Here is a 25,127-nt window from a genome sequence, read left to right on the forward strand (position 1 = left end):
TCATGAAGTTTTTTTTTTCTAGTATTTCTTCTCTTTTAACTATTTTTTATATTAAATAAATGTTTAGACATGCCCTGAAACGATTAATCTTCTGTGAGTGTTCACGCTAGGCTGGATATTGCATGGAAATCTAAGCATTTTTCAGTTCAGCCCATCTGTTTCACCAAGAGTGTTCCACAGCATTTAGACATAGGCAGTGTATTTTTTCAAAAAGAGCTTTGTAATGAATTGTGAACATAATTTTGTATGTGACTAGTTCAATAATAATAGAAAACAATATGGCCTCGAAGATTATTTTTTTGAAGATATTGAAAAAGCAGTGACCCCAAACACGAACCACGAAGAACACCAGACATAATTAGATGAATAGTTTTGTCAATTTCAAATATCTGTTTGAGATTTATATTATTAAGTCTCCTCTTAAGAAACCTGCATACCTTTGAAATGTTTGTTCTGGCTTCTCAATGTGATAGACACAGAAATGAAACACCAAAATGAAAAAAAAAGTAAAAAACCAAGAAATGAGATGTACATTATTCTTTTCCCACATAATATCTTACCTCTGTTGCCTTAGAGCTTTAATTTTCACTTTTAAAGTTTTTACTTTGAACTTGACTTTTTTGATTCATAATTTAAACATTTCATTCATCTTCAAAGTAGGTGCAGAGCGAGCTGGCTCGGGTAATTTTTAAATCACTTGCTTTGACAAAAATACAAAACAAAATCAATGTGCAATAAAACATTTATGTCAATTAACTGTATTTACAAGGAAAATACTTTGTAAGCTAAGAGTACTTAATTTTTTTGACATAAATCTTCTGTACCACTAAGAAATCTTGCACAGCTGTCAGATAACCATGTTCTTTGATTTAGCATTAAAAAAGAAATGTGGTGACAGGCCCCAAACCACCTTAATTAATTTCCTTTTGTCACCTTTGTCAGTCATCAAAATGAATGCCTTCAACCTCTTTTAGAAAAATTAGTTGGCATTCAAAATTTGGGATCTTTTGACCTTGGGCTTTGAATGAAGCATTTATTGTGTTTTAGTTTAATTTAAAACAGTGACAGTTGAACTTGCCCCGAAGGACTGTAACCGTATTTTTAGACATGCACTTGTGCTACCTGTCTGTCAGGCAGTTTCTAGTTGCAGTGCTTTTTTTGCCTGTCTAACAATATCTCTGTCACGGTGTACCAGAGAGGAGTAACAAGGGCTTTCTGTCTTTAGGCAACGTGTGTGGCAGTCTGTCTCCTTACTTTAACACTTCCTCACATGTAAAAGAAAAGACACAACGACAAAACAAAGATAGTGCCCACAGGCTGCTGGAAACAAGGCACAAGAAACTCCCCTGATACATTCTAATAGATAATAATTGAGAAGTTTCTCAGCTTTACAAGCTGCAGGTACATACATTGACATAGGACAAAAGAATGCTCTTGCAAAACCAGTATTGTAGGTAAAAATAAAAATGTTATCTTTTGTGTATTTATTTTTAGTATAAGGATATGTTTCAGCTTTAACGTTCATGTTTTGGATGCTTAGCTACACGTTCGCTTGTTTTCCAGTGTTCTCCTTCAAGGTTATAGACAAATATCCAATGAGATGTGAGAGATTTTAAAAAGATCACTGCAGATGAGCGAGTAATTCTGCAAAATCCGCCTTTGATGTGGTTTATGGCCTTTTATGAAAGGTCCCGCGGGGCACTTTGAGAGGTGAACAAGAGCCATCCTTCTTGGAATTGGCAGAATGAGATCTGCGGGTTGTATCATTCCTGGGAGATATAGGCACAAAATCTGAAAAGCCTCTATTAAAGTATACCCATCTCTTTCATTAGTTTTCACAAGGCTTTGCCAACTGCGTTCTGGAGCTGCAATGACAAGGTTTCTTCTGAAACACAGAGATGTCAATCTGGTAATTCCCACAATAAAGGAAAGAGAAACAAAGTGTGTATGTATTTGCCATTGGGGTTAGTGTGATTTTCAGGTTGTATTAATAGAATTTTTAATGTGAAATACACACTAGGAGCTGTTAGGAGCGTGCTTGTTATTTCAAAATGTAATTTATACTGAATCATACATATATAAAAGTGTAGGTTGATGCAAAGTGAAATAGTTAATAACCACTTTTGTTATCTGAAGCAGTGTAGTGGAACAGTTTTGTTATGTTCATAAGCTGTCTATTCAATTTTGGCATCGTTTTGCAAACTAATTGTACACTTCTTTGATGAAGTGTTGTTACACTGTGTGTAATGCAAACCACGGTGCACATCATGCGTAGAGATTTCATTATGAAAACAGTCATTTGTATCTCCACTTTCCTTTCATTTTAGATTTTTTGATATCCTGTTTTGCGTGTTCATTTTATTCCCCCATCACTCTGATTGTTGCACTGTTAGTATTATCCCAACAACAAATACATTCTGAACAGTTGTTTAAAAAATGACAGTGATTTGTCATGGGAAAGCCTAATAGCATTATAGGATATTTTGAGGTTTATTTTTAAGACCTGCTGTGTTGAAGTCTGAGCAACAGTGATATTGTTCCCTACACTATGCCTTGCATTCATGCTTTGAGGAATGTTTTCAGGAGCACCTCTACAGAGCTCAAATTACGTTAGAAAATAAAAGAAAAAATCTGTAAATGGAGTTGACAGATTGTACATAATTGTCTGTCTCAGCAAGTAGTGTCTGGACTAGAGAATGGGATGTCAAAAAAGGGTTCTTAATGTATAAATGAAGAGTCTTGTTCTTTGCTTCATTTCCAGCATAAAAAAGTTTGGTCTTTCCATGGTGAAATTAAATTCCTTTGAGACAGCTAATTTATCTCTTTTAATATAAAATCCAGAGACAACGTGTTAGTCTTGTAATATCATCTGCTTCTTGAGCTTCCTCATATCTAAAAGATCAACTTGGGAATATTGAAAACAGCTGTCTGTTTAGTCTCATGTACAGACTGCATATGATAAGAGTTTTTTTTTAATTCATTTTTAATCGCAAAAATGCAAGCAATACATTTGTATGGGGAAGAATGTAAGAACCAAACATAAAAATATCAAAAAGACTCCTAAAATAGCTTCCTTTTGCACCTCTTGTAAGTTTGGATTGCAGGACAGCAAAATAAACATATTCCCATTCATTTACAGAACAATCTTGGGCTCTGCACACTTTATCACAGGTGGAAACATTCTCATTTTTCTTTTTATGAACTATGCAAATTTCCCGTCAGTATATTAAAACTTACTAAATATTATTAGAAATATATCTCTTTTAATTTAAGGTATTAATGCACCTGAACTCTGTTTACGTAGACAGTTGTGGATTTGCACAACAGCCTTCCTTTTCACAATCTATCAGACATTAGGAGAGTTTATTGGTTTAATTAAGTAATAAATTATTTATACAAAGCTGAATCTCCAAAGTTATATAATGTACTGTATATAGTTAATGCAATTGCTGAGTGCTGATTAGATAGATAATGTTCTTAATCAGATGAATGGGCTTTATTTTATTGCATTTATCTGCTGTTTATGAATACCATTGAAGTCACATCATGCAAATTATATTCTCTACTGGAGATAAAGGACTGGGGTGCAAGAAAAGAGAATCAAAGCTAACATTAAAAATTATTATTGCATTTACACAACAGGCTTCTCAGCTGCTTTCTTTTTCAAAACTCACTGGAACACTTGATGGGAAGGAAGGTAGCTAATGTACCGTTAAGTAATGATACAGTACTCTGTAGACAAAGAATCATAGTTTTTTATCATGGAAGGAGTTAAAAAGTTTAAACAATGATAGAAGAAATATATTATTTCAAGACATGAGGCTGAATAATAATTATATTGTTGGTAGATGTCTGTCTAACCAGGCAGCTCTGCAATTCCATTAGTACAGTAACTTACCTCTTTCTAAGTGCGTTCATTATAATGTTAAATTGCCGACACCACCTGCCTCTCCTCCTCCTAGACCATCTTTCACATCTTCCTCTCAATGTCAAGACACAGCTGCTTCTACTTATTCAATCTGTGCATCTAGCATGTTTATACCTTTTTAATTTATTCTGTTTTTTTTTCTGTTACATTTTGAGGGTGATACGGTAAATAATATACTACACAGTTATTACTATATTATATATACTATAATCAGATATTATAGTATAATATTTCAGTTATTAGATTATCTTTTATTGACATTGTCAGCTGAGAGTGTTTGTGGCATATCTGTTAACAAATCATAATTAGTCAGTCAACAAACTGATCTGTGAGTCAGATACCACACACATACAGTACCCAAGCCGTTGAATGAAATAGCCACTGTTATCAAGTAGTGACATGGCTGCAAATGCCATTCTGAGTTTTGAAAATCAGTTATTAGACACAGTGTAAAGTGCAGTGCAAATTCCTTGTACAAAATATGATTATATTGATTTTATGGGAGAGGTTGAAGAGGGTGCGGCCTATTCAACACGTACATTTAGATGTGCCCCATTCAATTATGAAAGTGCCTACAGTATATACTATATTTTGTGTGTTAAAACATGTTTTTTTATTGTTCTGTTATGTAGTTTGTGAGAAAACATAGAGCATGTAAAGTATTCTATGTACTATGTGGGGTTTTAGAACTAAACTGTTCACTGCCAGAAAGAATACATTTGTAGAAGGAAAATGTTAGTTCCAATTGAATTTCTTCTCCAAGAAAGTATGATAACACGATTTTAAAGATCTGGATTGTCTGAGATACTGTACTTCTAGCAGTACAATCCTCAGTATTGTCCAGCACATTACTGTCTGCTGTAATTAGTGAAAATATGTGAAACAGTATGGGGTCTTCCCGGTGAGCTGTTGTCGGGTTGTCAAGGTTCATGCTAGCCTCTTGCAGCATTGATGAGCGCAATGAAGAATTTGCAGAAAATGCATCTAATAGTAAGTACTACACAGCCAGCATTTACATCTCACAAAATCAGCAGCTCCTAATGTTTCACGAGGAAGATCGTTGTAGCATCTCGCAACCTGTTGTAGCTGTAAGGAAATTCAGAGTGAGTGTGTTATAAATTATTGAAAAGCACAGCATCTCTTAGATGTGCATTTGTTGTATAACTTTTACTTCACTGAATCTGTCAGTATTGATAATTGTTTGCCTTTGTCATTGCATTCGCTGGCAGAGCGTACTGTGTACATGTAAGAATGAAGTAAATTACTGAGCATTCACATAAAGCCTTTTAAAGGGCACCCAAACAATGCCTCTACAAATTTCTGAATGTACCAATTTGGACACTTCCAGAGAAAGCAAGTCTCCTCACTTATAAGTAAAGAAACTGCTCCCACTGTTCATTTGTTTCAGGATCATTAGAAAATGCTATCAAGGTTCCTAGGAGCAACACAAGTCAGACTTGTCCTGCAAATTATGTAAATAGAGTGAAGAAATAATCAAGTCACCAAGCTTTTCATGGCCTGCAGTACTTTGCAAATGGCAAAATGCTCAGCAACAATTTTCCTGAATGTGTATGAGACAAAATGAGACAACATGTTTGAGGAACATTACTAACTGGAATCGCTCCTTGACATTTTGTAGCTTCAGTTTAAAATAGAAATGCTTGCAAAATATAGTTTTGAAGTTCTCTCCAGAATAAAATACAAAACGCATTTTTCCCCTTTCAGATTTCACTAAAAATAAACATAGCTTTAATGAACATACTGTAGAACTGGCACAAGAGAGTGTTTCTAATATCAAAAGAGTAGTCTCGTCAAGCATTTAAAGAAATGCCCAAGTGAATTTATGTCTTCCAAGATCGCTTTCAAGTTGTACACAACATAAAATGTCCAGACTTTGTTTAAATTATCCACTGACTTTTTCCATTTGGTGTAATTTATCCACTCAGTTTTTCAGTCCTTACCGAGCTTCTGCTAAGCGTCTAATTATGCCTTACAGCTCTAGTCCTTTCTGTGCCAGGTGGAGAGTTTAAGGATAACTTTCCTAATTCCATTTTTTACTTTGTACCCAGGATATTGTTTTCCTGCTTTCACACCTGAATAACTTGTTTTGTTTCTACAGGCATTTTCTCTTCAAGACCTCTTCAGGGACCACTCCCCTCTTCAGCAGCTCATCTCCGGGCTACCCATTGACATCCGGTACCGTCTACTCCCCACCACCACGGCTCCTTCCCCGAAACACCTTTTCTCGCAGCGCATTCAAGCTGAAGAAGCCCTCTAAATACTGCAGCTGGAAATGCGCCGCTGTGTCAGCCATTGCTGCTGCTGTTGTCCTGGCTATACTGCTTTCCTACTTCATAGGTATGTCCCTTCGCTTTTAAATGCTTCTGCGTTGTGAGAAATAGCACACCTGAGTCCCATAGGTTTGGCAGCAGGATAAGAAATAAGAATGTTTGGTTATTTTGAGGTTTGGAATAATGGACTCTTCCTATTCTCTTTACAATGATACAATTCACTAGCTCAGTGCTACCTGGAAAAATCCCTCTGCACTGCTATTTGAATGGCTTTCAATGTTTATATGTTGATAATGCAGTATTGAAGAAAATAGAAATAAAATGTGTTCTTTAAGAGCAGATTTTATTTCCAAACATATGCTGAAGAAGAATCTCTTGAGGTACAGTATATAGGATGAATGGTATGTGTATAGAGCTGCTAAGTTTCTGAAGTATTGGGAGTGGAATTTGAAAGCATTTCTCCTCTACATTTAGCAAATTTTGTTGCTTCCTGACTTATACATCACTTGTATTGCCTTGTCCCCAAGCACGTTTACAAAACTAAATCGTTTAACCCAGAAAGTTGTAATATGGTATGCTTTATCGATGAGAGCACATGAAAATAGTCAACAAATGAATTTCACCTGGGATTTGCAGCTTGGAAAAATATATTGTGCTCCTTTTCTTGGTTGCTAGCTAAATAAACAGACCCTCACACTTGTTTGGGTTTAATACTGTTTTATGTGAAATGGCTTTCATTGTGCATTGACTCCTGCATGCATGAAGTGGATCACAGTGATGCGGATATAAGTGCTTTCCTAGCTGCCTGTGTCTACAAACCCAAGACGTGGTTAAGATTTGTAAAGCTTGGCTTGACACCATTACTGCATGGCATTTGGAGACAGTGAAATTTTCAATACCAGAATTCATAGTGATTTTGATGCTGTTAGCTGCAAATATTTAATCTACAGAGCCAGCTGTCCAGCATTGGTTAGGCTTATAAGGTAGATAATATCCATATAGTATTTTTTGCTGTACCACTGAATTACTTTGAATTTGCTTTTGCTCTATTTGTTGATGTTTTTCAGCAGGAATTTCTAAAACCTATTATTTAGCAGTCCTTACCCGCACTTGTATACTTACAAGGACAGCTGCATTTTCAAAACAATTTAGAATTAGCAGTCCCCTTTATAGTGCGCAAAGAAACATGCTTATTTATAATTGGTCATTATGTGCCAATGCATTCCATGGCATTTGAGAGAAAACAATCAAATAACCCAATCTTATGATAATTTCAGGATTGGATGTTGCTTACTGTTATCTATGAAAATCTTGCAGCTTGTAAGTTGATTGTTCCCAATACTTTATTAAATGATTACAATTCTAAAATATTCGTCATGAGCTTCTTCATAGAACAGCCTTTAATGCTTTTATTTCTCATGTGGCGTGTACATGACATATGAGGATATAAAAAGAAACAAGCAAATGCAGTTTTCTTTTTTCATGGTTTATTACAAAACAGGATTTCAATATTTAGGCATTAATGTTGCTTTCATTCTGATCTGTATTGTGAGCTTTGATGTATTATACATTGTGATGATGTATTGAGATCCTTCAGAACGAATTGGAAAACTCGACAATAAGAGATTTCCCAGTTCCTTGATGCAGTCTCATCAGTGACTTAAAGGGAAGTTCAGATCGCACAGGGTTAATATTATGATTCATGAAGAAGAAAGCAACTCTGAGCTACAAACAGAATCAGGTTTACATTTTGAAGGTGGGAGATGGAGGTAGATGTCTTTGAATAAGAAAGCACAGAAGCAATGTGAACAGAAAGGTTTTCCATTACAAGTGGGATTACGTTCAGATTTAGCTATACATTGTTCTCTGCTGGGCCACAGCTGTGGTGTGCCTCTGTAATTCTACCCATGAATTACTAGCAAATAAAGCTGCCATTACAGCACTCTGCTTTCTAAACTCTAGAACATGAGAAAGAACAGTTTCTTGAAGAACTGTTAAAATTGATTTGAAAATCTAAGATTTAGTCAGTTCAATTCTTTTTTCTTAATGTTTAAAGAAGACCAGCTTGCCACTGGTATTGGAACATTAAGTGCATCGCAATCCCATGATTGGAGCAGCCAGAACCATTGCTGAAGCGAAGCTACAGTTGAAATTAGGGGATGAGGAGTAGTGTTTGGAATTGGACAAGAGTGTGCTGGGATGTGACACGTATTCTGTAGTGCACTAGCGGGATGACCTCTTTTGCAATACTCTGCTGTCTCTGACTCAGCGAGAATAAAGCCAGAGTGTAATATGTGAAAAGTTCCTACTGGATTGTATTGTAGCTAACATATTACTATATTATGCTAAGTAGGAACATTCAAGGCGCATACTATGATGGGATATTTTTTTCAAGCTCTATGTGAAATGGATAAAAAAAACCTGCAATCAGCTGGGTAAAAAGATATCTATTTTTTAAAGTTCATTTCTAAAAGAAATACAACCATTATACTCTTTCAAAATTAATTATTAATAAGTTATTCTCATCAGTTACATCTTAAATGACTGAAACCTTGAGGAAAAATGACAATTAATTGCACATATTTTTATTACCAAGAGACTTGCCTTGTAGAGCCCTTGTCATCTGGAGCGAACCATAAAGCTTTTAGAGATTTTACATTCACATTGTGAGGTGTGCATGCTCTGTAGGCCAGCATTGCCTCACTAGTGTTTTCCTCTCAGACTGATAGTTTCAAGCTCTCAAGACCATAGAGGTCCAAACATACTCTATCCCTAAAGCTTTTAAAATGTTATGAAGCACGGTCGAGACATCTTCAGGGTTTGCAACCTGGTTGCTAGGATACAGGTGAGCTATCCTGATGCAAGGAAATCAAGTCTGGCATCATGTTTTCTGGGGAATAAAGGTTTTCTTTTTATCTGTCTCATGAGAGATTTTTTAGGTACGGTAGCAATTAAAGCATAAACAACAACTAACTAATTTTCTCTAATTGATGAAAAAAAGAATGAATTGAATCTCAGGGTAATTTGTTCTTGCTTCTACATTTATGTTTTTACTTTAGTACATTAGAGTATTTTCATGCTGTACAAGTTCCTGAATACATTTCTGAAAGCAGATCACCTTCTTGAAATGTCAGGGAATATTTTAGCGCTTTCAAGATTTAAGTGTTCAAACCTTGTTTCAGTAATGTATAATAGGAATCACAGAATAGGAAGCATTTACTTCTCTTTCTTGTGATCAGAGAGAGGTAAATTAGGCAGTAATGCTGAGAGAGCAGGCCATTTCCTCATGGTGGATATTAAATGCAGCCATATAGTGTAGTTCAGCATCTGCTGTAAGATTTGCAGTAATCCCACTGTTGATATTAGTTTCCCTACCTTCAACATATAAGAGAATTAAACAGATTTTTGTTGTATTTTTAACAGGATCTATAGCTATCTATGTATTTTTATCATGTGCATTCAGACTTTATGCATGAATAATTCAAATGGTGCTCAGATGTCTGTCTTTTGGTGCACGTCCACTGTTGATTGCATCCATATTTATGAGAATCTCATTACCCCTTATAGGGTTTAGTCTTTTATGATGGCTGACATTGCAGGGGAATTGAAAATGTTAAACAAAAATGTTGGAAAGCCAGTGTCAGCATGCACTGACAAGATCAAGCCTCCATAAAGAGACCACCTCCATCCACTGCCGTGCTTGGCCACCTTATGTCTAACCAGAGATCCCCGCAGCATGGCAAGCAAAACCACAGGCATTGACACGGCGTTGCATGTCTGTCTTTTTCTTCTCAGCCAGCTCAAAGACTTTTCAAATTAGAAAAGAATACAAGTCCCACTTTGCCCTTGAGCACGCAGAGGAGGATACAGACATCATCTGTTGGTGAAACTTCTGGTTAGCTCCGTGTCACCTCTGTGTCGAGAGACAGTGGATTGTAATATATCATTAATGACTGCCCATGTGGTGACTGTCAACGCTGTACAGACGGAAAACAAATCCCCTTACATGCTGTGTGGAAATAGTTTTCCCTCAGTCTGCAAGATTTTTTTTTGTCTGTGCTTACCAGCTGAGAAGTGTGTGTTTTTTAATAGAGTTTCATGAATTCTGTTTGTTTTTTTACTTAACGTTCATAGTCAATCTATTAGATATAAGCACATTTTGCACATCATGTTGAATGTCATCTTATTTGTACTGTATCAGCATAAAAAATATCCTAGTAAGTGGGAATTTAATATCATGTTGCTTCAGTTTCTTAGTGAAATCTACTGAGTTGTCTTTGTACCTTAGGTTTGTCAATCCAACACATATTAGCTTTACATATACTGTGTTATACAGTATTAGTGATCTCTCTGTATTAGATTGTATTCTTCATTAAATTGTAAACTGTGTAGATGATACTTAATTAACTTAATGCTTCGTTCTTGCATTTTCCCTTTTTATTATTGTGGACTCCACTGCTCCTGTGTCTTTTTATCCTGCATTCGGTCTGTTATTCAGGGTTTGAAGGGTTTATTATAAAACACAGTAAACTGCATTCTGCAGTCAACATACTGTATATGTAATACTTGGGATAAAGAATTTGCATGAACTAGCAATATAGTGTTCCATTTTATTGTCATATGGAAATAATTTAATAATTATCTTATATTTCCACACATTTTACACATTTTCTCTGCATAAAAGTGTATCCTTTAAACATCTCTTTAAATTATCAGACTTTATATACTGTTTACATTAGACATACTGTAAATAATGTGTTATTGTCTTAAACTCATCATTGAAACATGGTTCCAGTTAGGTTTGTTATTTCTGTATACAAATACAAACAGTTCTGCTGCAATTAAAATCCATAGGATGCTATATTCTTCACATTCCTGTTGGGAGTGCGGCTTCCTGCCCCCTCTAAGCATCATCAGGATCGTGCTCCATTCCATACATGTGACACTGTAATGACAATATTTTGAATCTACTGTAACTAAAAACACACCGGTACTCATAATTTGTAAAAAAAACACGAATTTTTGCAGATAACAAAATGCTGAGATATGTAAAAACTGGTCCCTTTTTATTTGTTTCTGTAGGTAGAACTGTTTGCTTGTGTCAAGCTAAATTAGTGCACATAAATGAATAATGATCTGCATTTTACTTCTTCTATTTATTTATATTTGGTTCTGCTGGCAGGCTTAATCATACACGCTGTCACATCCAAGGGATTCTTCTGTATTTAGTTTCATATCGAATTTGCCTCATAAGAAGCAGATCAATAAATAAATGACATCAGGGCTTTTATTTTGGTATCCTTGACCCCTCCAGTTTTATTGATTATTTTCCCAGCTAATCTCTCTGTACTGTCATTTACTGTTCATTTGGTAAGGAGATGGCAAGCATAAATGATAAATGACTCAAAGTGAAACCAGTAAGCAAATTCAGTTTGCTGTCTCGTATTAAGAGTGAATCTTTGGATAGATTTAGGTCTTTTTCTTTTTTAATTTTTGCAACCAGTTAAACGAGGCGGAGATAACTGGGGAAAACAAATGAAAACCTATCAAGCAGTTAATAATGTTAGTCTTTTTAAAAAGGCTTGATGGGCAGAATTCCACTGTGAGGAGCGTTGTCAATACTGGAATACCCTAGAATGAAGAATGAATCTCTAGCATTACGTACTACTCTCACTTCTAAAACGGACACAAAGTCAAATCTGTTATATTTATTTTCCGGACAAGCAGTTTGTATTTGTGATCATGCTATTAATATGAATGACAAACACTTAGTAAACACTTAGTACATTTGATCATATTAGAACAAAAAGAGATCCAGTGAAGCCCTTAAGTGATTCAGATCCTTTCTTTTTTTTCCCCACATTAACCCTTCCATCACTTCGGTAAAGGTTTGTCTTGGTTTCTTCTGTTCATGAAACTTCAACACTATCAGGATTGTTTTAATTCTGATAATTTGACCCAAGAGCACAATACTGAATTGAATTTATTAAAAATAAAATACTGCAGTGGGCTGTCGCCCCTTCCAGTGTGAATCCCGCCTTGTGCCTGTTGCTTGCGAGAATCGGCTGTGTTGGTTAAAACGGTTAGATAAAAGATAGATGTATGGAAAAATACAATACTTATGAGTTGTATTTGTTAGACATGAGAAATTATTATTATTTAAGTTCACAATGCTCTTAATTTAGATTTCACTGTGTCCCTTATTTACATAAAAGGGTCATTTCTAATGAAGGCATTTGTTTTAGGGTGCTGTAGTTGGAGCCAACTATTCAGCCAAGCACAAAATACCTGTTTGAATAATTAAGTAATAGTAATTGGATCTAAAGGTGTCATGAGCTACTAACCTTGAAAAACGAAACAGATTAAAAAATATATATATATATATAACAGGGATATGGGAAAGTTCCTGTATCTTTATACTACTCTCCTGAGAATGAGCAAAACAGCAGGGAAACAAAGCATTGGAATAATTAACATGAATAAAAAAAGAGTTTTCCGTTTATTTTATGTTTTGTTCTGTCAGGTATGTTAGGATAAAAAATATGAACAATCTTTTTATTTTATTTTTTACTTTCTTATTTTGCACAATAGTCAATTGACCGGAACCCTCAGTGAGAATGAGAAATGGGGAAGAAATTAATGTTTTTAGGCTGATACTGGTGTTGCAGCTTTAAGTGTGTGGATGTTTTTCCCTGTGATCTGGATACGGGCTGTTGATTATCATCTGCTGTTGGTGGAATATAATGGAGGGTGACGCCATGAAGGCTTAAGTCCGTACAACTTTTCCCAGATGTCAGATTGGGTTTCATTTTTGCCATTTGTCATTTCTGTCATGACTGAATTCTGAAACCAGATTGATATACAGTATAGGCTGATTGTCAATTTTCAACAGAGGGGTGGATTAAATTGCTTTGTGTCGCATGTTTTAAATTATATATTATTCTTTTGTTTTCAACCTCAGCAAACTAATCCATTTTTAAAATGTTCAAAATATGTATGTAGTATAACAGAATGCCATTTTTGGAACGTAACACTATTTACTTTAGATTCCTAAAAATATATTATATATAAAATATAAATTGTAAATGTAAATTGTAAATTTATATAAATATAAATGTAAATTGTTACCTATATTATACAGTATATACTGTATTATGTATAGTAAGGATGCAAATGAAGATCTAAACTTAATTTTTTCAGATACTGTAAATGTCTCATAATTAGCAGTTCAATGTGCCCTATTCATCAGGACAGTACTTTAAATGGGTCTCAATTAAAATTTAATCTTAGATTGTTCTTTTTGTAATGAGAGTACAGCAAAGACAAATCAATTGACTTTAATAAAGCCTGTGTAATTGGCATGACTGGAGTTTATGTTGTTTTCTAGGTACAATAGATTTAGGGCATTTTGTTAGTCTTCATAATTAAGAAATTCTGAAAACAGAAACATTGAACATTGGATGTTTCAAAAGCACGGGTTCTTTAAAACTGCAAAGTATGTTGAATAGAAGAAAAAACGAGAAAGGCAGATGGCAGTGTAACTGAAACGCTATTCGAGCAGTGTAAGTGAGAAAATTAGAACAAAAATGTTGCTTGTAGAAATAAAAAATAGAAGCACTGTTAGTTTGTATCATTCAGGGAAACCTGTGTTTGCATAAATCAGAGATGATCAGAATTAGAACTGACATACAAAATGAAAAGGAAAATTTTTGCCGGTGGCAAACTAAGGCATTCTGCAAGATGGCTAGTTGTTTCATGACTGTGTCCTGGCATAATAAAAGTGTTTTACAGCCTGCTTCATTAAATCTACTGCAGACATTTTTTATACTTGTTTGGAAAAGATAAACTGACACAAAGTAGTCAAAAAGTATTCAGGATCGAATGTAATGTCTAATAATATGTAAGATATGATAATTTCTTAATTCAATATTATAGCTGTTATGGCTGTCCCAACATTTTATGTCAGATTCACTTGTATATTAGATTGTACTTATGTAAAGTTCAATTGTACTGTGAAAGAAATACAGGGGAATTAAAAGTAATCCTCATTTCAAGATGTTCTCCTTTGAAAACCACCACATCCTCAGATGACATGTGAAATAGCACTGATAAGAAAGCACTGATCAAGGCATCCTCTGTTGCTTACTTTCAACAAATTACATTATTTTGACCTATCCCTTATCTGGGACTTTTTCAGATCTCTGAATTTATATATATATATTTCTGTTGCACATATTATGGTTTTGAAAGAGACCCACAGTTCAACTTAGCATTAATAAAATAAAAAATGTGAAGTTAAATTTCCCTGAAGTTAGACCGCATCCCTATGGAAATGTTCTATTTATTTTTCATTTTACTTTCATCTTAGATGAATAGAAGAAGCAGAGAGCAGTAATCCTCCTATACTGACTAGTAGAATTGCTAGGTAGTAAAATTGTAAATACCAGCTATGTTCAAAAACCAAGGCTAGTATTGTCTTAGGTTGAAATCTATCATGATTTATTTGTTTTTTCAATAATGATTAGAATTAACACAAAGTAAAATTAACGAAAAGGTGACATCTGCCTTGCTGCCATGGGGCACTTTGATAGCTCATGCGATAAGACACTGCAGCAGCAGTCCAAAGGAAGCTATTGTCTGCTGTGTGGTGACTAACAAGGAGCTGGTGGGCATAGCAATGCAATTTCAAAGAGAACCACTTCGTCAACCATAACGTCCATGAAAGTAGGTTGGAACCCTGTTGAAAGCACTATTTGACGTGTTGCATTATTTTACATTAAAAGGTTTTATTTTAAGCGCTTGGAAATTTACATTAAATATTTAGATCATATTTTAGTTTTTGAGGGATATTCTATTTTATGTCTAAAAGGACATGAAATATGACGAGATGGCTGTCGCGTTCAATTTCAGAATGTGAAGAGAAGAAAATTACTTTAATACAACTAGGTTGCAGACACTTACATTTAAGCCTTCAGGAGTGTGGCAGACTTTGCCAAACATTTCCTACTTTTTATTGGCCGTAATTGTCTTTCATGTTAAGGGAAGACAGTTAGGACCTTTGCATGGTTAAGGCAAGAGGGATCATTACTTAATAAAGGAACAAGTAGAAGTTAAGTCTAGGCTGAAATGTATTGTAAAAAGGAAAAAAAAGAGTATGTCATTTCATCTATGGGATCTTCTCCAGGATCCATAATTTCCAGTTCATTTTACAAAAGGTTGGCCTCACTACAGCTGAATGATTTTAGGGCCTCTGCACACCCTGGCATTACTGGACTCTGTCATGTCTTGATATCATTTGTATGGAACTACTTACTGCTGAGATCTGTGGTGCTGAGGGGAGGCAGAGACTCTGTGCTGCAGCTGACATGGTTAAATCTTTATTGCACTATGCTTCGGTCACTGCTGTCTGATTCTTGCTCATGAGTCCTTTAACTGAAAACTTGGAGGGGCATATCACAGATGGTAGGGGTGAGTGGGGAGCAATGTTAGAAAGCGCTCTAAAGTTTTGTTATGAAAATGTTCTTTTGGTCTGTTGTCGAGAATGTAAAATAAATCTTATTTCCAACAACGCTAAAAGAAAAAAAGCTACACAAAAGGCCATCCTCCACTGGCTGCAGAGCTGCACTTTTTGTTTCCTCGCTTTTATCATTGTTGCTGGTTCTCGTCGGGAACTGTAATGGAGAAAAAACAATCCCCTGGTCCCTGCTGCCAGAGCGTGCCTGTGCATGCTTGATGTCATGGTGCTGCAGAAAGCCAGGAGTGGAAGGAAATGTGAATGCACGATACCCTGAAGGTGATGAAGTGGGAATATGAGAGCTTATTGATTCAGTGAAAGAGCACCATGATAGTGGCTTCACTTCCCCAAAACTGTGTGTTCCAGTCTGGGATTAACTATATCTGGTGTACCTGTGCTACTTTTGAAAAATCTTAATGTTGATCTCTAATACCTTTAGTATCTTGGTAATCTTAAACTTCAACAGCTAAGGAAAGGTTTCTGCATTAGCCGAGAGAACCCTGGGTAGACACTTATTCAGTTTTCTAACTGCTGGATTGCATCAGGTTCCTTATGTAGAAGTTCTAATGGCAAATAATAGTGTGGAATTTAATGAACTCCAAAAAGTTCCAGGCTCCCTCACTATTGATGAAGAGAGCTACTCTAAGGGATAGGTCCTTGTTTATTTGCTGTATCAAGAGTCTTCCTGACATCATTGACCGAGGCTCTGTGAAAGCAGTAGAAAATGTAAGAAACACAGATGTATCTCGCAATTTTACTTTAAAATTACTCTTTATTACTTGTTAGTTGCATCACTCTTAAGTAAGACTTCCCGTAGGGACTTTAATGCTTTCATTAACACTTCATCAGAAGCTGTTCCTTAAGGGAGCAGTGCCACGTCTGTAATAACAGGTTACATCCCAGAGAGCTCTCTGCTGCCCTCCAGGCCTGTATGCAGCTTTGTAGTTGAACTTCAAAGCAATTGCATTTAAACTGCAAGTCTGCTCAAGGAACTCCTGAAGGGTCAATCTTGAAATTAATGATGCACTACCAACTTATGATTACTGATGGAAGCTGAGGATCAGAAACTGTACCTACTACTTAAAACCTTAATAAAATCATAATATTCAGCATGCTATTGAGGACTGGCCATTCATGATGACAGACCTTGAAGAGTAAAATTTACAGAAATTTTCATGGATCTGTTTAGGATGCATTCAAAGACTCTGGATTCCTACAAGGACGTCCAACATCCATGCATAAAATCATTCAGACACGCAGCAGCACGAAATCAGAAAGTGTCCAGCCTGTCAAATATCAAGCCTGGTAAAAAAAGAAGAAAAACAACCAAAAAGGAAAATTCAAAAAGAAACCGGTATGCCATGCTTATCATGAAAACAATACCTTTGTGCCATATGTCTGTTGGAACACCTCCGCAGATGGTGTCCTCTTCAGCTAAGTCTTAAGGTTTTGTGTAGTTCACCCAGGTAGACAAGTACAGTAAGTGTGGTTCATACATTCAGAACACTAAGAAGACACTAATTGTATCAATTTTACCAAAGTTGAAGTTCATGTGTGGCAGTCTATGCAGGTATGACTAGATGCTACAGATTGCCATTCATAGTGATGGATGGCAACCTGACTGTAGGACACTACATTGATACCCTGATGTGACAAAAGTCCAGCATAACGACTCACATCTTTATGATGCTCATGTAACATTGGCTTTATCGCAAGATGAGAATGTGACACTTATACTGTGCATACCCTACTTCCCAGATTTCAACCCGATTGAACATCTGTGGGATGAGCTTAAATGACCTATATGATCTATGGCATTTATATCTTTGTTACGACCCCAAGTGTCAAGGGGTAAAGGGGTGTAACATTTAGGATAATCTTTGGATACAGGTGGGTTCTGGTGAGGGACTTGGGAAGGGTTGGTGCAAAAAGTGATCATTTTAAGGTGATAAAGTGACTGATTTGTAATTGGACACAATAACACACAGGTAAGGGAACGAGAGTGGTGCCAAAGAAAAGAAAATAACAAACAAAATGGAGCTGGCTAGGAAAGTGGGGGAAAGCTAACCTGACTACAAAAGAAAATGGTCTTCAGTGGTCTTCAACACCCTAGCTAACCTCCACTGACTACCCAGAACCATACAAGACAAACAGCACTCACCCATACTAAACAAGTGTGACTTATACAAGAATCAACTACGTGTGTGCAAAATGTACCCAACAACCTGAACTAACTCTATACACAAAAGTTCACACAAATACACAAGTGAACTACGAATACAAACAAGAGTAGACAAGTAACAGGGTACAAAAGCACACAGTTTAAATAACAAGTTTGGGCAAGGTAATGGTGAAACGAAGATAAACACAAACAAATGAAAGTACAAAGAGACGAACAGAAACCAACAAAACAACAAAGCTGAAGCTATACGAAAATGCACACACATGAAGCAAACCAACAAACCAACAAACCAACAAACCAACAAACCGCCAAAGCCAAAGCCAAAGCCAAAGCCAAAAGCAAAGCAGGACTGAAGTCAAACGAAAGGCCTCCTCCTTCTGAAAACCTCCATGTTTTATACTGAATAAGATGAGTTGTGATTGGTTGAGAAGCTAATTGAAGATTATGTCATACGGAAACAATAGTGTATCAAAGTCAGAAGTGTGGAACATAACAACAAACACACATAGACCACACACTGGGACGTAACAGTCTTAAAGACAAATTCTGCAACCTAGTATAATATCTGCTCAATACAATATCAGTGCACCTGCTGCAAAAGACAGGAATTTTCTTGATAATGACTTTGTGATTTTGTTAATAATCTAGATGATACATTTCTCTTGATACCCTGTATACTTGTCAGCCAGTTATGGTCAGGTTTTGATGTGGGTTATATCCAACGTTTTCACATGTATTCACTGATACATAGACATTTGTATGTTCATGTTATTATCCCTTCACTATGACCTGTGGGACACCATGGTCCCTTAGATTATTTTTTTTCAAGGAACTAGGCTACATGTGCCCTCCAGTTATGCTAACAGTTTCTCTCAAAGGACTCATTCTGGGCTTCTGTCTGGATGACTGTGACACCTGTCTGTCTTCTGTTCTGTCCGTCTTGTTCAAAAGCACTAAGACATTCCATATCTTCCTTTGTTCTTTGCAACAATTCTCTGAAACTATTTCTCTGAAACTAAATTGCCATTTGTTTTCAAAAGTAATTTATTTCTGAGATTGTATGCATGTGTCTCCTTATTTGATAAAAGTGGGTAGCATACAACATTTCGAAACCTTTTTTTTTCTCTAGATATTAATTAAATCTTATCCCTTATTGGGCTTATGTGGTCACACAATGTGTGGATGAAACAGGAAAACAAAATGCATTATAGTATTTTTATGAGTGCCTTAACAAATATCACCAGAACAACTAACTTGAACCTGGTGCTGATTTATACAGAAGTCTGTAATTCATAAAAAAAACTCTAAGGTGAACTATTATAATCCAGTTTTGGAGCTCCTACCAAGTACTCATAGAGTTTGTGATTAATAGTGCTGCCACAATCTATTTAAATCTGTATACTTCCATCTGTGTTTTGAAACAATTTAAATAATGGTTATATTTGGAAATCCTCCCCTTAAAAGGGATTTAAATGATGCATATACAATATAATACTGACATACATAGAGTATGCGGGGTTTATGAGTGGGATCGTTTTGCCTCTGTATTTAACAATATTCTGCTTCATCCCTAAAGGGCTGTTGCTTTGAGAAGCATGGAAGCTTGTGAGTGTGTGTGGGGTAAAGAGAGAAGGTTTGTGAATGTAGTGACTGAAAATGTCAACAAACAACTTTGACTTAACCAACATGTATAGTTATCTTGTTCTGTTGAAGACACTCATTTTCAGGACTTGGAAGTCTGAAACATTGTAAATAATCTTACCCTCTGCACACAAAGGGAAATATATTTTTCTAAATTAAATTGTGCTGTGTTGTACACAAAATCAGATAGTTCCTCTGAATGAATAGGCTTGAAGCACATAAAAAGCAAAGTTAATAGTGTTTTCCTCTGATTCTTCATGACTCAGTAAACATCTTGTATATCTTGCAGAATTTTAATTATACAATATGGTAAGTGAGGGGTATAAATAAGCTTACTTCTGTTTTTATCTTCTAATACAATTCCAGAGCTAGTTTTGAACTATTTTTTTTAAAAGGCCAATTATCTGACCAGCTGAACCCACAGTTTATAACTCAGGGTTCAAAGCTAAGTTTTAAGAATGTTTTAGTACTGTATCACCTTTGCTGTATCCTGGGAAAAATAATTTGGATCATTGAGAAATATTGATCGTCCTGGAGTAAACAAACCAAACATGTGATGAGAAATTTAAATCATACTCAACATGAGGTAGCCTAATATGAAATATACAAACTTGTTTTTTTTTCCCTCTAAGAGACCTCTAAGTCTCTTACTTTACTCAAGGAACTTGAGTGGAAGCATATCTTGAGGTATTCAACTGTGTGAACAGCCATGTAGTCAACCACCAGCTACCACACTAATACGATGATAAACTGCCTGCATTTTCCATAATATATTATTCTGAATTCTGAATTTAGTTTCTGAGAGTCTTAATCACCTACAGTAATTCAGCAAATTTCCAGATTTTCATTTTGCCATTCACTGGTCCTGGAATGTATAATGACATGCGTCAGTTGCTGTGATGAATTCTAAAGGCTGTTGTAAAAAACAAAAAGAAAAAGAAAACACCTTTTTAAAACATGTTCTGTCAAAAATAATAAAAAAGAGAATCTAGAGCGGTTATGAGAGGACACTGGGGCACAGAGCCAGCAACAATGATAGTTTATTTTGGTCATTAGTCTCTCTGTCTTGGTAGCTTTCATTGTTTTCCCTCATTTTTTATTTTACTTGCTTATTTAGATATTTTATGATTTCTTTCGCCGCTTCAAATGTTCTGAAAAGTGCTTATAAAGAAATTATGTTAGAATACTATAGAATATTACAGTCAAAGCATGAAAATAATATACCGTACCACTCTCAAGCCTGCATGTTCAACAGAGGTTCACAGCCAGTGAGCTAATGCAGTATGCATGCGTGAGAAGTAAACTAATTAGAATAGTAAACTGTTGGAATCTAAGATTACAATTAGTGTTCTAATTGGGGTCAGCCTTGTTAATTTTGCGGTAAATTAAAACAGTTAATGTGCATTTATTGAGAAGGCCAAGGGAGATTGCAATAAGGTATGGAAAATTGCCTCTTAAGTAATATCAAATGTAGATTTTTAATCATCTCATGTATTTACTTTTATATTTTAAAATATTATGCCTTCATTTTGCTTTCTGCACCATTTTTAACCAATCCAGTATCCAGTATAATATTTGTGCCTGATTACTTTCCCCAATGGATGCTACACTTCAGCCTATTTAATACAAATGACTGCCACTTTATCTCTATCTGTGTGAATATATAATTTTCCTGCAAACATAGTTACCGTATACTGTACATGATGGAACCTCCTTATTAATACTGAAAATATTCTACTTGTATAATATTGTTTACAGTATTGACATAAAAAAATTAAGATGTCAGAAATAATCTATTTTCCAATTTTAACAAAAAAATAAATAAAAATGAAGTTCGTTGATTCTGTTTTCTCAGTTCTTACATACAAACCTTCTCTGACCATGGTTAAAATTTAATGGAATATCATTTTCTTGAGGATCAAAAGTCACAATGCAATTGTCAGGCATAAACTAGAGAATACGCTAGAATACAGATACTATATACACTAGAGGATGCTTGGTCAATAGAAGAATACCATTGTGCTGAGATACAAAAAATGTTTCTGCAGCTTACAACTTACAGTGTAGAAAAGCCTTTTCTCTGTTATACAGTGTAATTATAATGAAGTCTTAATGTTAGTTACCTGTAAATCACATACTTTGTAACACTTGAAACGACTTGAAACGCTAGGTGAATGTAACATAAATTAACATATTTGTAGTCACTGAAAGTTTTATTGAAATATTAATTCAAGCAGAATAGTTTGTAGCACAAGTAAATGAACTAAAACTAGAATTGGATTGAATCCAATTATTAAGTTGTCTTTTTCATATTTAACACTTATAACCAGTTTCTTTTTCTTAGGCCTTTTCTAGGTTCTTTTAATTCAATCATATTATAGATGAAAAAATTCTACAAATACATCTATTGTATCTTGTGTGGACAGCCATATTTTTCAATGATGTTTTTTTTTAATTGTTTTGTAAAGACTGTTTTAAGAATGTATTATAGTAAAATTGCAGCAAGTTTTATCTTTTTATCAACAGATATGACTCCACTTTTATATAGGCAAAATTCATATAAATCACAAATATAAATATTTTATGTCTGTAAAGCAGCTTGCCGAAGTTTTTTAGTACTCTGCATAATTCTAACTGTAATCAATTCTGTAGGGGAAAGGCTTGAAACCTGATTATATAACTTTACCACCTGCCTATATTGTTTGTACTGTTCATCCATGCATTTCTATGTATTTTTAATTTTAACTACACACATTCACATTCAAACAGTACTGGTAAAAAGTGTGGCAGCTTGATATACAGGATGAATGACATTCTTACTCAAATAATCATGTCTTCTTTACAGACACTGTATTTTATAGAAAGTAATAGCATCCTGAGAGGACCTCATTTTTCTGTAGAAACTGTGCAAATGGGGAGGTTTAGTATGTTCCCTGATAAAGTAATTGACATTACTTTTTTTATAAACATGTTGGTTTCACTGAATAAGTACATTTCTTCATTTTTAATTTATGTAGAATTTTTTTAGACATAAAAAGTAAAAAACAGTAGTCGCATAAATTGTGATTGGTTAACTACAATCGCAGTGCAGCTAAGTGGTGCAATTTATTTGTTAGTTGCTCAAAATGGGTCAGTTTATTGAAATTATAACTATAACGATGAATATATAACTAATCTTTCAAAACCATTGACATATATAAGGAACAAAACAACATTTATCAGTATAGGCCTAAATGTATTATATGAAAGTGCATATGAATTATATATAAAGTGCATGTGTGCTGTATATAAAGTGTCTGATTTCATGCATCTTTTATGTGTCTGATATTATACACATCTTTTCTGCAAGGGTTAAGAAGATCATTTTAAAGCTAAAGGCGAGGAAATATTATGGTCAAAAATAAAACCTAGAACCTCTGTTGAAGAAAGGCATTCATCACAAAGCATTGCAACAATAACATGCATTTCATCAAAAAAAGTATCAAAACTGTGCTTGATCGTTTTATTTTTTTCCATCAGAAAAATTGACTCCATTTGCAGATCCTTAGAGGAATGCTATGCATGGTCTTACCTGGGGCCACATTCACTACCTTAAGGCACCATTTTAGTTAATTCAGTCAGTGGGGGTTAGAGAAATAAGGCTCAGCATGGTAGTTCACCTAGAAAACCAACTAAAGGCAAAATGAATGTGCCTTTAAATCGCAGTGAAATATATTGTGTCTGTGCAATAAATCTATATTTCAGCACTGCAAAGTGAAATTGTATATTTTAGCTTCTAAATTAATATGTTTTTCAAACTAAACATCTATTGTCTAATGGCAGGATATTTAACCCTCACCTCCACGTACTTATCCCCAAATGTATTTAGAGGGCCATATGGCTCAGCACATTTGGTGCTTGCCTTGATCTGTCTGGGAATTAAAAATTGGCATGTGTTGGGGTACAGGGCGTATGTGCTCAAATTGTAGATAACATAATGAATTTTCCTCTGATGATTCAGTTTTTGATGAAAATTAGTCTGGATATTATGCCACACTCTAAAGCTGACTTTCATTAGTTTATTTCTTGCCTCCAATCCCCCTTTTATATAATTTAAGAAGGGGACAAAAGATCGCCTACCCAGTATTTGAAATACCTGACAGACGAAATGGCTTCCGAATTCAAAACAGAAATATATTTTTTTCACAAATCAGTGATTTATCCTGATTTACCACAGCTTTTGTTTCTACATGTATAACATGTTTCTCTTAAACAAATTTTAAAAAATAGTCTAGAAACTTAAAAGGCAACAACAGATCCCTCACATCTAAAGGGTCAATGGCTATTTCTCTGTGTTTTCTGGTGTTGTTTCCACTTTTAACTAATTTTAGGTTTACTAATGAGCACTGCAAACTGCACAAATTGCAGAGCACACTGAGCAGAGATGTCTTTTTAATGTTATATCTTCAGTCCTTTCTGTAGTTTGTGACTAGCAGACACATTTATTTTAAAGAACCTGTGTAAACTGTAGCTTTGTTGCAAAGTGCACTATACTTTTATTTATAAAGTGCTACTGAAGTAGGAGTTATGGTCATTTAGTCAATTGTCATTTAGCAGAATAGGTTAAGGTCTGAATTTTTCCAGGAATTGGCAAACATGTGAAATTCAGATCTATTCTCCCCATGTTTTATAATATTTTATATATTTCCAAGCACAGAAAATCCTAAACAAAAACACCAAGTCAATAAAGAATTAAAAAAAGACCCACAGATAAAATATTTTTTGTAGCAGAAAAGGAAATGCATTAGAAGGAAATTAATTGGTAAATATGTTTTGGAAAACGTGGAAGCATAGATATGCAAGAAAAAGTACAGTAAATATTACAAAGTATAATAAATGTGTGCAAGAACTGGAATCAAGTATACGTATTAATGTTTACACCTTCTGAAATTGAATACTTTGAAACATAACCCTTCCCATTAGTGTTGGTAGAGTTTTATTAATTAATCTCAACAGTCCAAGGTAATCTTTAACTTTTAAAAGGAAATTGCTGTGTAATAGAGTGATTACAACCATTGATGATGTGCATGCTCACACTCACATGCAAACAGAAGTCTGCTGCAGGTTTTCCACTCTCAAAACACTTTGTATACCTAAGGGGAATCATACCAACAGCTGAATATGTTCCTAACAGCAGGCTGCAGCATTCCCAAAATACTCAGATTCTGTTGTATACTTGTGAATATGCAAAATTACAGGAAAAAAAGAAAAAGTTTTTTTTCGCTGCTTGCTTTTGACTTCTACTGTAAAAAAAGGTATCCAAAGATGAGACACCATCACATGTTTGTATATTCTGTTTGTTTTTTCAGTATTTCCTACATGAGGTTATGCCCTTAAATATATATAAATGTGCATATAATATCCAAATGTATACCACATATGCAAGAGACAAAATTATAACTTGTCACAAAACTCTACCCTGTTATGTTTTCAAAGACTAATTTTAAAGGGAATTGTTAAGATTAAAACCAGTGGGTTCACATGAGCATTATGGCCACTGGTCTTTATACATCTGCTTTATACATCTTTTCT

The 25,127-nt window shown here is 34.9% G+C and overlaps 1 protein-coding gene across 10 annotated transcripts in view; it reads left to right on the forward strand.

The window, feature by feature from the left end:
- Positions 1 to 25,127, forward strand: part of LOC148650471 (teneurin-2-like) — a 413,744-nt gene that overhangs the window by 293,022 nt on the left and 95,595 nt on the right. For all 10 annotated transcript variants that reach the window (XM_088604296.1, XM_088604299.1, XM_088604298.1 and 7 more), the window contains one exon: positions 6,048 to 6,286. In XM_088604296.1, the coding sequence (XP_088460422.1) occupies positions 6,048 to 6,286 (239 nt within the window). The remainder of the gene's footprint in view (positions 1 to 6,047; positions 6,287 to 25,127) is intronic.

This window comes from Lepisosteus platostomus, chromosome 13, assembly GCF_059453375.1.
Source record: "Lepisosteus platostomus isolate fLepPlt1 chromosome 13, fLepPlt1.hap1, whole genome shotgun sequence".
Classification (NCBI taxonomy): domain Eukaryota; kingdom Metazoa; phylum Chordata; class Actinopteri; order Semionotiformes; family Lepisosteidae; genus Lepisosteus; species Lepisosteus platostomus.